Raw genomic sequence first — 14,039 nt, 5'->3', positions numbered from 1 at the left:
CATGCCTCCTAGCTGACTGCAGATATAATCAGCAACACTTGAGGTTCACATGCCATTGGCTCATGTCTACAGCAATAGAACTAGGTATCTTCACCTGGCCAAGCTGACACCTGAACCTAACTACCACAGTAGCTAATTAATTATATAATAGAAGGCAATATAAAACAAGGAATATAAGTATATTACACTGTAAGCAAAGAAGAAAACCTTGAGAACATGACACACCATTACCTTTCCCGGCTACTTCTTCATCTAAGGGTGTAAATCTTTACTAGAGGAAATAATGTAGTAGGAAAGTTGACATCTAGTTAATTTGATGGCTACTTCAGCCACTTAGGCTGCTGACCCAATTACTATATGAGGCATAATCATTCGAGTATTCAGAGCCCTCAGCTTCTACTATTAGATTTTTCACCGTATTGCGACTCCCTATATAGGACTGCCTATCTTTTTCACTAGTCTAATACTAAATAGCTTAAATATGACAGGATCCAAGCATTATCAGTAAAAGAGGTAGCACTGATAGCTACGAAACTGGACTAATCAGTATCTTGCTCGGGTTTTAATTTCTGATGTATTACATTTCATTTTTCTATTATGAAATACTTGGATTAAAAATGGGCTCCTAGTCAACACTAAAAGCAGTGTACAGAAAATGAAACTGACATTAGGCAATATATTGTCAAAACTAAGGACATATTTCTGAAAGTGTAAGGAAAGGAAAATGAAAACTCAATCCAAAGGAAAATTTCCTTATTAATTTAATTTTCACCTCAGAGAAGAAGTGTTTTTCATAAGCTACTGCTTCCTTCCACCCCCACAACAAAACTACATTTTAAAACTGACCTACTGAGACTTGGATCAAAATATGAATATTCATTAACTTTAAGACAGATGGACTAATGTAACTAAGTCAGTAACTGTTCATATAACTCAGCACTACTACATTGAACAAGGCTTTTGCAGATTATCTGTGCAAAAGACAGAGAAATATATGTCTTTGGACCAGATTCCCTTTTAGGAAGAACGTAACATTATTTTATTACCTTTTTTTACTATCTCTTCTCATGCCCCCAATTCAAGGCAAAACCATTGCAAAAATGTCCACAGAACATAAAAGCTGCGTTTCTTTTATGCTTCGTCTACTAGTCTACAATTGCTGCTGGGTAAATGTTTCAGGATAAGCCACCCAGGATTAGTACAAAGAAAGTATAGTGTAATGACAAGACTACTGATATTAGTTTAATGACAAAATAAAAAAAAAAGATATTAGAATCACACACACATAGACTCAAATCAATACTTTAATGTACTGCTTATATAATTTGTGGCGGGTCATTTAACTTTACTACCTCAGTGTTGTTCCAGATGAGAAAAATCCATTTTTTGTTTTAAATGAAAAAATATCAAATCTGATGATTTTTTCAGGAAAGGAAAGAATTAATTTCATCTAATAGTCAGGGAAGAATGTTTTCTATCTTCTGTCAATTCTCAAATTTTATTTGGAATGTAGCACACTGCCAAAGCTAGGAAAAATTAATAAACCGAGCATAAACTTTCACATGTATTTAGGATATAAATTTAAATATATCATAAAGCATTATTTCAGGCTATAGGAAAAGCCTAAACATGGTAAATTTACAACAGAATGAAGGTGAATTTCAGTGGAATTCAATAATTTCTCATAGCACTCCAAAGCAAAGTAAAAATGTATTTGTGTATACAAGAGACTGGCAATATGAAAAATGAATATCCTTCCTCCAAAGTAAAAGCAGACTTGTCTGATAAAATGGGAAGAAATTCAGGTGCCACTCTGGCAAAAATTAGTTATCTATCAAATGGTTATTACTGTAAACAGTCTGGTATTAACTGAATATTTTCCATAAATTTCTCACAGCCATTAGAAATGTAATAAGGCTTAGCAACATAGTAATAAAAGTAGAAATCAGAAGTTGCCTTTGTTTAATTTAGGGAGGAAACTAGAAATTGAAACCAAGCTCTGAGCTAAGATAACAGGAAATTAAAACAAAAAACAAAAACCAAGGCTATAACCAGGACCTAAACATATCTGTAATTTCCTAATAACTTAGGAATTCCGGCATCTTTCACATACAAAACCTGCAGTTCTGAGAAGAAAAGTAAAAGTTCAACCCTTGTACATTTTTTCAGTTAAGATATCCTAACTTCAGGGCGGGCCACGGTGGCTCAGCAGGTAAGAGTGCTTGCCTGCTATGCCTAAGGACCCAGGTTCGATTCCCAGTGCCTGCCCATGTTAAAAAACAAAAAGATATCCTAACTTCAGATTTCATAACCTCTCAAACTGATTTAATTATATTATTGCCTTCATTCTGAAATCTTGTTAATTGTAAGTTTCATCAATGTTTTAATAGTAGCTTAAAAATTCTTTAAAAGTAGAGGCACCTAGGATGGGCCATAGTGGCCCAGCAGGCAGAGTTCTCGCCTGTCATGCCAGAGACCTGGGTTCGATTCCTGATGCCTGCCCATGCAAATAAAAAAAAAAAGTAGATGCATCTAATTGTCAGAAATGTAACTATATGAAAGAAGAATATACACCTTAGAACTAAGTAAACATATGTAATAATAGTTCTTATTAATCAACTGTTGAATTTCTGTATTTAAGGCAAGGTACCCGGAATGTATGTGTATATTTGTGTGTACACGGAATGTTCTGCAGTCTTGTGCTTATACCTTCAAAAATAATTGCTAGAATTTTACAAAATACACCAAAACACAGTGTTTTAACAGCATCTAGTTTTTCCATTACTTGTAAAACTTAAAATACATTTCACAAAATACAATGCTTTCTTAATTCCCTCAATAGCTCTTCAAACTTTGCTACCTACTATTTATAAACACACATCACCAAGCACTTAAACACATATTATTATTCAACAGGTCCACCAGGTACGGCTTTGCACAAGGACATCAGGCTAAAAGAGCAAGGGAAGGGTCTGAAATCAAGCCTGTGCTTCTCCAGTCAATTGTGAACTCACAGAATTAAGAGCTCAGGGTAAAAAGGAAAGGGTACCATTTTAGAATCTGCACAAAGTCCTTGTTAATCCATAAATATTCATTAAGCAGAGGGGTAAAAGGAGAGACAGCCATGATACAAAGTTTATAACATAACATTGTCCTGAAATGTCATTACAAGTTGCCTTAAATTTCAGCATTAGAAACATTTCCCTTATTTTAACAGCTTTAAAATGGGAAAATATGACTTTCATAGGCTCCCAGAGTCCCAGGAGTGTCCTCCTCCTTCTTTTGCTTTCTTTCATTCCAGTAAGGGTAATATCAAAGCAAAGCTTATGAAAATCTGGGCTCAAGAAAGATGCCACTATGAGAAAATGAATATGGGCTCCTAGTGGAGAGAATTTAGTGAGATGAATGAGACCACCAAAGACAGAATATGGGAGTAATCACTGTAACAATCACTGATATCAAATATCTAGAATATTTTAGACAGACTCGATAAAACAAAGTCCTCTCTATTAAAGCAGCATTCTTAGAGGGGTCTTAGAAAAATGAACCCTCATGTACCTTTTATTCTGCTTCAACAAATTACCAACATTTGCCAATGTAGCTCTGCCTCTCTCTCCCCAATTTTTCTTTTTGTGTATGTGTGTGGGTCCCCTCCCCACCACTACCCCCAACACCACTGAAGCATTTTAAATCATATCCTAGGAACAATTCATTTCACCTGTAAATATTTCTATACACACACACACAACCACAATGCAATAAACACATCTAGGAAAATTAACAATTCCTTAATATCACTTAAGATGAAGTACATATCAAATTACCCTGATTATCTCAAAAGTGTCTTTTTACAGTTGTTTTGTTCAAATTAGGACCCAAACTAAGTCCATTCATTGCATTTGGTTGACATAACTCTTTCTTTTCTAACAGTGTTCCCTTCCTTTCCATCACCCCTCTTGTACCCCATGCGATTTATCTGTTGAAGAACCTAGTTATTCAATAAGATTCTCCATATTCTGAATTTGGCTGATTGTGTCTTATGGTATAAAGATACACTACAATACATTATACAATATTATAGCTCACTATTAAAATGCAAAAGCGAAACATGGATAGAATTCAATAGCCATATAACACAGAGGTCTATTCAAAAGAAGGGTAAAGTCATCTGAGATTTACAATAAAATAGAATTTACTTATTTTGGTTTGGGGCCAAAAAAAAAACAAAACAAAAATTTCTTTATAAAATAAGTGCTTGGTATTTTGAAATGTGTTCTTATGAAAAACAAAATTTCCAATTTTCTTAGTCAAACATTATTATGATTTAACCCTAGCATGAGAATGGATAAAACTTGTTAAAACATTATAAAACTGATAGATGAGCCATAGGACAAATTTCTATGTGCAATTTAACGACTTCTAGAATAGATAAATATTCTGAGACCTACTGAAATGCCTACTGTGCTTTTTCTACTTGGTGAACTTCTGTTCATCCTTCAAAGCCCAGCTCAGGTGGGAAGGTTTTCCCCAAGCATGTAGTGTTAATCACTCTGCCCTCTTGAGCAGTGGTCCTCCACTTTGGCTTTATATTACAGAATCAGCTGAAGGGCTTTTTAAAACTATAATTTAAAAAAAAATTTTTTAAAGAATGCAAATAAATCAGAATCTTTGCGGATGGGGCCATGGCAAAGGTGTTTTTTTTAAAACTCTCTAGATCATTCCAACATGCAGCCAGAATGAAGCATTACTTCTCTAGTACCCAGCCTAAATTCCCCTCTATCATAGCATGTTTTAAATTTCTGCTTACATAATGTCTCTTTTTTTGAGTGTAGGAAATCTTCAATTCAGTATATATTTACTGAGCACTAGTTTTATGGGCATCGCACATTATACTGAGACAAAGATAAAAAGGCAAATAACTTTATGCCCCGTCCTCAAGAACCTTCTGGTCTAGCTGAGAAAAAACAGTATGTTAATACAAACAACAAAATAAAATTATATAGCTATTATAGTAATAGTCTTGTTAAATAGTATATATAGATATAAGGAAGTGATTAATTCTATCTGATGTGGTGTTGAGCCAGAAAAGCCTTCATAGGAGGATGTATCTAAACTATTTTCGCATCTCTATCAACTAACATCCCTTAGTAAAAACTTGGCAACAGCCAGCTTCAAAGTTGGTACACTTAGACCTTGCCCTCAAGTGACTTCTACTTTTACTCCACTTCAGAAACCTACTCCCGTAGCTGCATGTTACATCAGGTTAACACTTAGAACCTTTCAAACTAGTTAACTTTGAAACTGTTAACTCCAATATTCAACTCTGACCAGTCTTTAATTCTCCCTCATCTTTCACTGCACTTTATCTCATCAAATTCTCTAGTCTCCTACCTCAGTTCATCAGTTTTCATTTTTACCTCAGTTCATCGTTTTTCTTTGCTGTATTTATGCATATTTCTTTTGCTGGACTTATCGTATAGCATTATAATTTATATGAAAATTTGTTTGCTTTCTCAAGCAGATCATAAATTTCCTGAGAACAGATAACGGATTCTTCTTCCAGTTCTGCATCCTTAACATGCAGTATAGGGCCTGACCCATAATAAGTGGCCTGACCCATAATAAGTGCTCAATAAATGTTTGGTGAAGGAAAGGATCAAGTGTACTTGTCATTTTCACCACTATACGATTAGGTTCCCAAAGGCAGAACCTACCTGTATCTTACCTGCATATTTCCTACAATTCCTGTCATAGTACCTCACACATATCAGAGTCTCAGGAGTGGTTGTTGAATTACATAAGTTGAAATTTATACAGCCTGCATAAGACATTGAAAATATTTCCCCTGCTCTTCAATTATTTAAATTAACCCAATGGTTATGAGGCAAATGTGAAAAATGTTTATCATGGCAGAGGCAAAACGTTATCATGGAAAGAGCACTGGAGAGGAATCAGGAGATTTGTGCTTCAGTCTTGGCTTTGCAACTATGTGATCTACAAATCCCCATTTCTATAATTATGCCTTAATTTCTCCATTTACTAAGATCTAGATCATCTGAGGTTCCTTTCAGCTCTAGTATAGTAAGTCTCTTAAGAAAAATCTTTATTATAAAAATGAAACATTCTCACTATAAAAAAAATTCATGCCCTTCTGAATTATTGTAGAGGGAAATTCCTCACTCTCCAGAGGTATCCACTCTCAACAGTTCCTTCTGTATCTTTTAAAACATTTTTCATGCATAAATAAGTTCAGTGTTAGATTCTTGATTTTATTCACCAGCTGGACCAGCCCAATGAATTATTATGGAACTTGACAAAATGCCAGAGAAACTATAAGTACTTTGATAGAAAGATAATCATCTACTCATAAGACTCTTAAGTAGAAAAAAATTAAACATCGATAAATATACGGATAGAAACAAGTATTTAAAATTTCATTTGTCACCCCCCCTCTTGTTTGTGCAAGGTAATATGAGTGAAAGGCATATGACAGAAAGAAACATTAGGTGGGAAGTGTCTCTAAAGGAAAAAAATGCAGAGGCATGGAATTGTAGGGAAAGGTACTAGAATCATACCGTGATACAACCACAAAAGGATGTAGAAAAGGCCAAAAATTTGCAGAATTGTAAATATTAAAATAGCAAACACAATCCTGAAATTGTGATTTCTGAAACACTATGAGCTTAAGAATAGAGTCAATTGTAGGGAAGGAAGTAGTCATTTTTCAATGCTAAATCTATCCCCCAAACAGAAGTAGATAACCATTATGCTCTTCATTTTCCTTAAAAGATCTACATCTAAGCTTAACAAGGGCATCCCCATATTGAAATAACTGCATTTATACTCAGTTCTGTCTAATAGTAGGGAAAATATATCACAGGGTGATAGTCATCATAAGAAAAAGATAGTCATCACAAGAAAAGTCATCATAAAAACGGAGAGGGGAGAAGAGGAAAACAGAGGGGGGGCGGGGGAAAGAGGAAGGAAGGGAGGGAGTAGGTGGAAATAGGAAGGAAGGGAGGGAGTAGGTAAGTAGGAAACTTGTTTCCCAAGAATAGGGGAAAGGGTAATCTAATGGCTGGACTGCTAATTTCCCTTCCATCTGGGTATCAGAGAATATTTTAAACATAAATGTGCTAGAGAGCCAAGGTTTAACTTCTGAACCCACTTAAATAAAACATTTGATCACCTACACATCCCCAGTTTTAACTCATAGTGGAAGATTCTATCACTCTAAGACTTTAAAGAATGCTTAAAGGTAAGGCAAGAAGAGCAGTCTGGACAAGGATCCTGCTCTGCAAGGCTTACAGCATTACAGATATAAATCCACTTTTTAAAGAAAGTAAAGATAAAATTCAATAACATATAAGTCACAAGTCTAACAACTCAACTATAAATTACCTAATGACAATTACAGCTTAAAAAATGTTAACACTGTTATAGTTTTTACCTGGTATTTTTACAACTTAAATGTAAAATAATGAATAACTACAATCTAGAATTAATTTGGAGGAGGATGAGATGATAAACTATTTTGATTCCATAATGTAATTTTAACCCAGGAGTACACAGTGTAAAGTTTGTCAAGATGTGGAAATCAGTTAATTCCAGGAACCACTCGCAAAAAAATGAAATAATCAGTTAAGGATGAGTGAATTTTAGAACTAAACTTCACCAACTTCAGCCTGTCTACAGACATTAAGAAACACAAACAGAATTAAGGAACTAAAATAATTCTGGCTTCCTGTATTCTTTGTTAGGAGGAACAGTATTTCCGGACACCGGAAAGATGGTAAGTTAGTCACACTTTCACAAGTGAGTGGCTGAGTCCATGATTATCAAACTTGGGTAGAATATCATTTTAATAGATTTTAGATTCTTAAGGGAAATTTTCATCACCAGAAATATCTATTAGTTAGAATACATTATAAAACTAAATATATAAATCGGTATAGCAGCTCTCAAACTTCTCTACTTCAGAGTTCAAAAAGTGTTATGATTGTCTACTTTATGTCCTACCTCTCTTCCATCACCTCTTCCCACTATATCAAATGAAAAATTCAAAGTCAGGAGACTCAAACTGGTTTAGGAAGCTAAGGGTTATAATGGTCAACACATTGCATGCTACATCATGGTTACAAAAGCTCAATACTCAGTATATTTATCTAAAATTCAAAGTGATTATGCCAGGATCAGGCCCTAACAGAATTCCTGTATTTGAAAGGACAACACATTAGCCCTACTCAGCATCACTCCAAATAAGCTTAGCTTCTGGACCCACTATCTCTGTAAAATATAAAAATTTAAAAACAATTTTATAAGGTGAAATTTGAAATCTCCAGAGAAAAGTCACTAAGATATTATCAGTAACTACTTCCCTTAACTGGCCTTTAAAAGCAGACATAAATGAAGCCCCAGCGGTGACTAAAATTGATATTTAGTATTTCCTGTGCTGAAAACTACTAAATTATTCGATAGTCATCCTTAACCACAGAATCCATTTCAATTCTAAAGAGACAAAAACAAGGGAATAAAAATATGCATCTACTTTCCTTCTTACCATTACTCCTTCCCACACATCAAATTACTACAGCAGAGACCCACTATATTTATCATTATTCCAAAGGGTTCCCTAAGCATCTCAAACCATTGGCTTCTGACGATCATGGTATGATAGGAAAATGACCTCCCAGTATTTGATCTCCTGGATAAATAACCCAGTTTTGAAAGTATTCTATTATCTATATTTCTACTTACCGTCAGCCACATCCTGGGGGTTAGAAGTCCGGTCACTGGCTGGATCCAGGGCAACGGTTGCCAGTGAAGTGGTGGCCCCTGACATCTCACTCATAGGTTCACTGCGGCTTGTTTCAGGTACACTTTCCCGGGAGCTAAATCTTACTCGGGAACTAGATCGAGAGCTGAGGTCCGGGCTGGTGTCTGACAAACCTGGAATGTCATCGATCTTTGTTGGTGTCACCATGAACCGAACTGAAGCCATCTTGGTGGTGGTTTCTGGAGGATGCATCTTTTTTTTTTAAGGACAAAGGAAAAAGAACACCCTCCCGCAAATACTGCCTCCTATGCTGATACTTTTGATTGCAAAAACAGAAAGGTTAATTAAAAAAAAAAACAAACAGAAACACAAAACACCTTAATTACCTTGATTCATACTACACAAAAAATCTCAAGGCTACTTCTACTCAGAATTCGATCACACTATCCTAGAAAGTGCACCGCCAATAGCTGAAAAAATAATTTTGGGGGGAGGGGTGGAAATGATGCCAATCTTGTGTGACTTCGTTCCTTCAGAATGAAGAGCTACCTAGTTATCTCCCATGATCCAGGGCTGAGAATTCAGTGCCATGGTCTCAGAGCAGCAAGTGAAGCCTCCCTTCCCTTAACACCCAGGTTCTGGCTGAGGTAGTTGATCCTTTATCTGGTGAGTGTCCCGCAGTTCTAGTTGAGCAAAGTGCGTGCAGGCCCACCCTATCAGGCGAATACAGTATGGATCAGATTGCAAAAAAAGTGTACACCTGGCCACCTGTTGTGCATCAGGTGAATACCCCACAGGTTTGGCTGGGAGGAGGTGTGTGAAGAGCCACCCGATGTTTTTGAGGCCAATAATCCACTTGGGCCTGGTGGGAGAGGTGCGCATGCATAACGGGAAAAATATCCCACTACTGGATGGAGAAGAAAGAGAAGGGTGAGCAGCAGAGGGTGCAAGGCAGATCGGAATTCTGCCGCCGAGATGTCTGCGGGGGTGGCGAGCCCGCTCTTCTCCCGGCAGTAAAGGTCCCTGGGATCTGGGAGGAAAAGGCTAGCGGATCAAGACACCTCGGACTGCAGCTCGGGGTCTTGGCAGGTCGTTGTCAGTCCATCGAGCTCACGGTCTGCTTACTGATGATGTGTCTTGCGTGTGACAGGAGATGCTTCCTCCCCTATCAGGACCCCAGCGCAGGTCAGCCCCTCGCCGTCCTTCAGGTTCTAGCAGAAGAGGAGACTGCCACGCAGGCTGCCACCGGATGAGAAGGAGGGGGCGATCCGGCGTAGGGGAGTAGGAGGTCGCAGGTGCCGATCCCCGCGCCAGCTGATGCTGGTGCGCGCGCAGCTGTTGTTTACTAGCCGGTAACTGTTTCCGAGCCGCGGCGCGCGTGGGAGGGCTCCGGCAGCAGGGGAGGGTGCCCCCTCCCCAGTCAGACGCCAAAGCAGCCGTTACGTGACCTCGCCACCCCCAGCGCCCGGCCCGGCGGTCTGCAGCCTTGCCGCCGGAGCCCCTCCTTTCCCGCCCGACTCGTTCCTCATTCGAGGTTAACAGTCCGGAAAAAAAACCTGGGGGAAGGGTCGGAGGGCGGCACCGTCCTGCGCGCGCCCGGGAGCCCCGCCCAGCCTCTGCGGCCCGCGAGGTGACGGAGGACTGCGCGCATGCGCCCACCCTGGGCCCAGGCGAGCCGGGTGGGCGGAGGGGGCGGGGAGTAGGACCGAGCGTTTGAGGGTCCTGGGGTATCGCGGAAATTGGCAGTCGGATGTAGGGGCGGAAGCCTCGCGGGGTAGGACCGGGGTTGCAGTACTTGGAAGACATTTCAAAGAGGAGACCTCAAGGGCCATCTCTCTTTAATAAGAGTGTTTCTGAAAATACCATTCATAATCTCTGTAAGAATTATAACAATCCCCCCATTCCAAATATTTACGTATGACCCTTATGGGAATTTTATGTAGAATTCTATCCTAAAGCGTAGAGGCAGCAATTTTAGACGCACTGGATACTGCATGATTTTTCTTGTTTCCGTCTTTTGAAAAATAGTAGGCCCATTTTCTAGTCAGACTGAACGTTCCATTAAAGAACACTTTAGATAAATAATTTTAGACCTGGAAAAGACATTGAGATACTTTCTCTCTACTCCCAGTGCTCTCCCTATTACATTTACTGGCGATGGAGTTATTTTTTAGTGTGTATATTTAATGCATAAAGAGGTGTTCAATAAATGTTGACTAAATTTATTTGCTGTGCCTTTGATCAAGACATTTAACATTCTGGTCCCAGAAATTGGCCCTTGGCTTTCCCCGGGTCTTTGCTCCTCACAAGTGGAACTGTTTAAACCGCATCTTTAAAAATTGGTTCAGAACTGTAAAGACCCAAGCCAGGAAAACCCCTTTTCATCAAGTGGTACACAAAGTCCAAAGTCCATTTTAAAAGACCCAGGTAACAAAATGAGGAAAAAATGTGCAGCTCCTGAAGCCTGAACCTTTATAAAGCCTGTGGTACTTGATTCAGGTTCCTAGCTTTCTTACAGATACAGCAAGAAATCCATCTCCCCAAGGGATATTTTTAACTCAGGCAGGCCTGTTTTTCACTGGAAACCCACAGACTTTCCTTTGTTAAGAAATGCTGGATTTTACATCACCAATTTTTTTTTTATCACAGTGTACTTACATTTACTTATATATCCTACGTAATGCTAATATACTATAACTCTTAAGATTCCTCTCTTGTCTTTGAGCACTCATCAAGCTCTATAAGTTTATGTCCCAGGAGATGTTAATACCGAAGGAAAAAGTTCTCATTACTGCACAACAGTTTGCCTTTTCTCCTCTACTTCAACTAGGAACATTTCCAGCCCAGGGTCTAATTTCAGTCTATGTTGCAGGTTCCATGGGGAACAATGCTATTTTTTTTTTTTTAAGAAAAAAATCAGCATTGCAGTCAACATTAAAAAATAACAGTAGAGTTCATTTACCCACTCTTAAGAAAAAGAAACTTTTAGCATCAGGCCCTTTTTCTTGTTACTCGTATAACTTTAAATATTTCACCAATCATTACTCTCTTAATAGGTTAGGATAACTCCTTAACATCCTTTCTACCCAATGTTAAGAACTTTTTGAAAGTGACTAGGCTAAAATAAAAAAAAAATTAATTGCTCAAAAGGAAACTATCTCATTTCAACATTTTTGTAAGTTTAAGTAATTAATTTAAAAATCATCTTTCTCCGTTGATTATGATCCAAGTCCAGAGACTTCCTTCTTTCTCAGCAGTCAACAACTGTCCTCAACTTTTCTGCTAGGATGGTCAGACAACATGGGCCAAGCGAAATGTTATCTATCCCTTTCCATTGTAGTCTTTATAAATGACATTTGTGCTGATTTGAGTTACTTCTGCTAATTTTGACAAAGTAGGAAAAGATTGCTGAATTAGAATATGTTCTCCAAAAAGCAATTTTTAAACCAATGGCACTGAGCAGGCACATTCAAATCCAACGTCAAAAGCCAAGTAACACAACTGAGAAATAGGGGTTGATTAACTTGACAATGAGAGGAAGAAGCAACCTAGCATTTCTTGAGTGCCTGGATACAGTATTTTTCTGCACCCTCTTAATATGAAGTAATTGGATTGAAAGTCATTTATTATTGCTCCATGATAGAAGCTCAGGTCCTAAAAGATTTCAAGTTCTTTCTTGAACCTCTCATACCTCACCTCATCTCCTAAATTAAAGTTCATGAAGAGTTCCACATAGTAGCTGCCAGAAAGAATGCAAAATTAGGTTTGTGTAAAAAGAGAATTGATTAGAGACCTAAAGTTCTGGGAATATTTCCAGAGAGAAAATATGCATGTGGGCACTACTATTCATAAAGTTTGGACAAACACTACAGATATACTGAAAAGAAAGACTCACTAAATCCTCTCAATTTTAGAGCTGGAAGAGAACGTTGAAATGATGTGAAAAATAGCACCAAATTCTTCAAGTTGCACAAATAGGGGAAAACCTTCATCTCCTGACTTCCAATCCACTGGCCTTCCTCTACAATATGGTTGCTATTCTTTTTCAATAAACTCTTCCATTTTGAGTCAAAATGTCATTGCTAGGGGGCACAAGGAATGACAACATGGGTATTTTTCAGTGAATATAGACAGTTGTGAAGGTCTTTCTCAACCTTTCTTCCCCTTTCCCGACGCACTCCGATCAACAACAGCACATCACTACTCGCTGCTACAGCAGCGACTGAGTTTTTCTTACAAGTGATCTTATTGCCATGCTCTGGGACATTTCCCCCTTCATCTCCCTCGTTTTTTTTGTTTACCAACTCTTTTCTCCCACAACACACAAAATGAGAGCTCTTTTAAATCATTCTGTCTTTAATAACCCAACAGTAGTTCACAAAATGAAAAGATTCAAACTTGTTTCCTTTATAGGAGATGCTAACATGATTGCCTCACACAAGCATGATCAAAGGCAATGCGACTAGATTCCAAAGACCAAGGGTGGTAATAAAACAGGGCTTCAAGATTCACAGACTGAAGAGCTTATTTAAAGAAAGACTCCGAGGGGTAGCAGGAGACCGAAGAGACATGAAATATGAGGGACCCTCAGAGGACAGGGCGCGGTTGCTGGGTCATGAGCACCTTGAAGCGTTTCTTGATGGTGATTCGGTGTCGCGAGTATTTGTCGTCTGGGGAGAAGCGGGCAGGATGGGCTGAGCAGGTCTGTTGTCCCATTGGGTCAAGCTTCTGCTCGAGAAGGGAAGAGAAAACACGATCTCAGCACCGGAGTGAGGGGCAAACTCAATTACTGGCGTCATAAGGTTGACTGAGGCTGGAATAGGGGGTGCGGGTGGGAACGCGATAAGGCGCAAGCAAAGGGTTAGGAGACGCGACGGTCTGTTCAAGAAGCGGCACAACCCTGCGTCTACACGCCTCGGTTCCGGCATTTCTGGATCTCCAAACCTAGCCGGTCTCGTCCGCCCGCCGCCGCCCCCTGCCCCCCATTTCTCGCAGTATCCTCTCCTCACCTTCAGCGTATAGACCCGGTCTCCCTGCTCATTGAGGTAAAAGTGGAGAAACATGACCACGCTTCAAGCAGAGACACCACTTCCGTCCGCACGCTTATCTGCGCCTCTGCCTGTCCCACCACCTCACGTGCTCACAACGTCCTTCCGGTATAGCCGGAAGTCTGTCTCAAGCCATGACGGGAATTGTAGTCCATTTTTGGCATTTTCTTCAGCTGACCAGAAGGGGGCGCTCTATCGCAGGATTTGGCCTGGGG

The 14,039-nt window shown here is 39.0% G+C and overlaps 2 protein-coding genes across 4 annotated transcripts in view; both read right to left on the bottom strand.

Annotated features, from left to right (window-relative positions):
• SLC12A6 (solute carrier family 12 member 6) overlaps positions 1 to 10,330 on the bottom strand; it is a 200,971-nt gene extending 190,641 nt beyond the window's left edge. For 2 of the 3 annotated variants that reach the window (XM_077127350.1, XM_077127352.1), the window contains exon 1: positions 8,758 to 10,330. In XM_077127350.1, coding sequence (XP_076983465.1) covers positions 8,758 to 9,028 — 271 coding nt within the window. In that variant the 5' untranslated portion in view covers positions 9,029 to 10,330. The remainder of the gene's footprint in view (positions 1 to 8,757) is intronic. The other variant, XM_077127349.1, reaches the window with a different exon arrangement.
• A 2,784-nt stretch (positions 10,331 to 13,114) lies between these two features.
• NOP10 (NOP10 ribonucleoprotein) lies at positions 13,115 to 13,917 on the bottom strand. The gene is made up of 2 exons (XM_077126627.1): positions 13,786 to 13,917; positions 13,115 to 13,504 (listed from the first exon to the last, which is right to left on the bottom strand). The coding sequence occupies exons 1-2, from the start codon at positions 13,837 to 13,839 to the stop codon at positions 13,364 to 13,366; spliced, it is 195 nt and encodes a 64-aa protein (XP_076982742.1). The 5' UTR covers positions 13,840 to 13,917; the 3' UTR covers positions 13,115 to 13,363.
• Positions 13,918 to 14,039: the final 122 nt, after the last annotated feature.

The sequence above is a fragment of the Tamandua tetradactyla genome, chromosome 14 (genome assembly GCF_023851605.1).
Source record: "Tamandua tetradactyla isolate mTamTet1 chromosome 14, mTamTet1.pri, whole genome shotgun sequence".
NCBI classification, from domain to species: domain Eukaryota; kingdom Metazoa; phylum Chordata; class Mammalia; order Pilosa; family Myrmecophagidae; genus Tamandua; species Tamandua tetradactyla.
The sequence above is the reverse complement of the archived record's forward strand: the minus strand, read 5'-3'. Positions and strand labels throughout refer to the sequence as shown.

Excerpts from the sequence above, each read along its gene's own strand:
- NOP10 (XM_077126627.1), bottom strand. The coding sequence starts at position 13,839 with ATGTTTCTCCACTTTTACCTCAATGAGCAGGGAGACCGGGTCTATACG. Across the intron at positions 13,505-13,785 it reads ACCGGGTCTATACGCTGAAG|AAGCTTGACCCAATGGGACA; the intron begins GTGAGGAGAGGA and ends CTTCTCGAGCAG.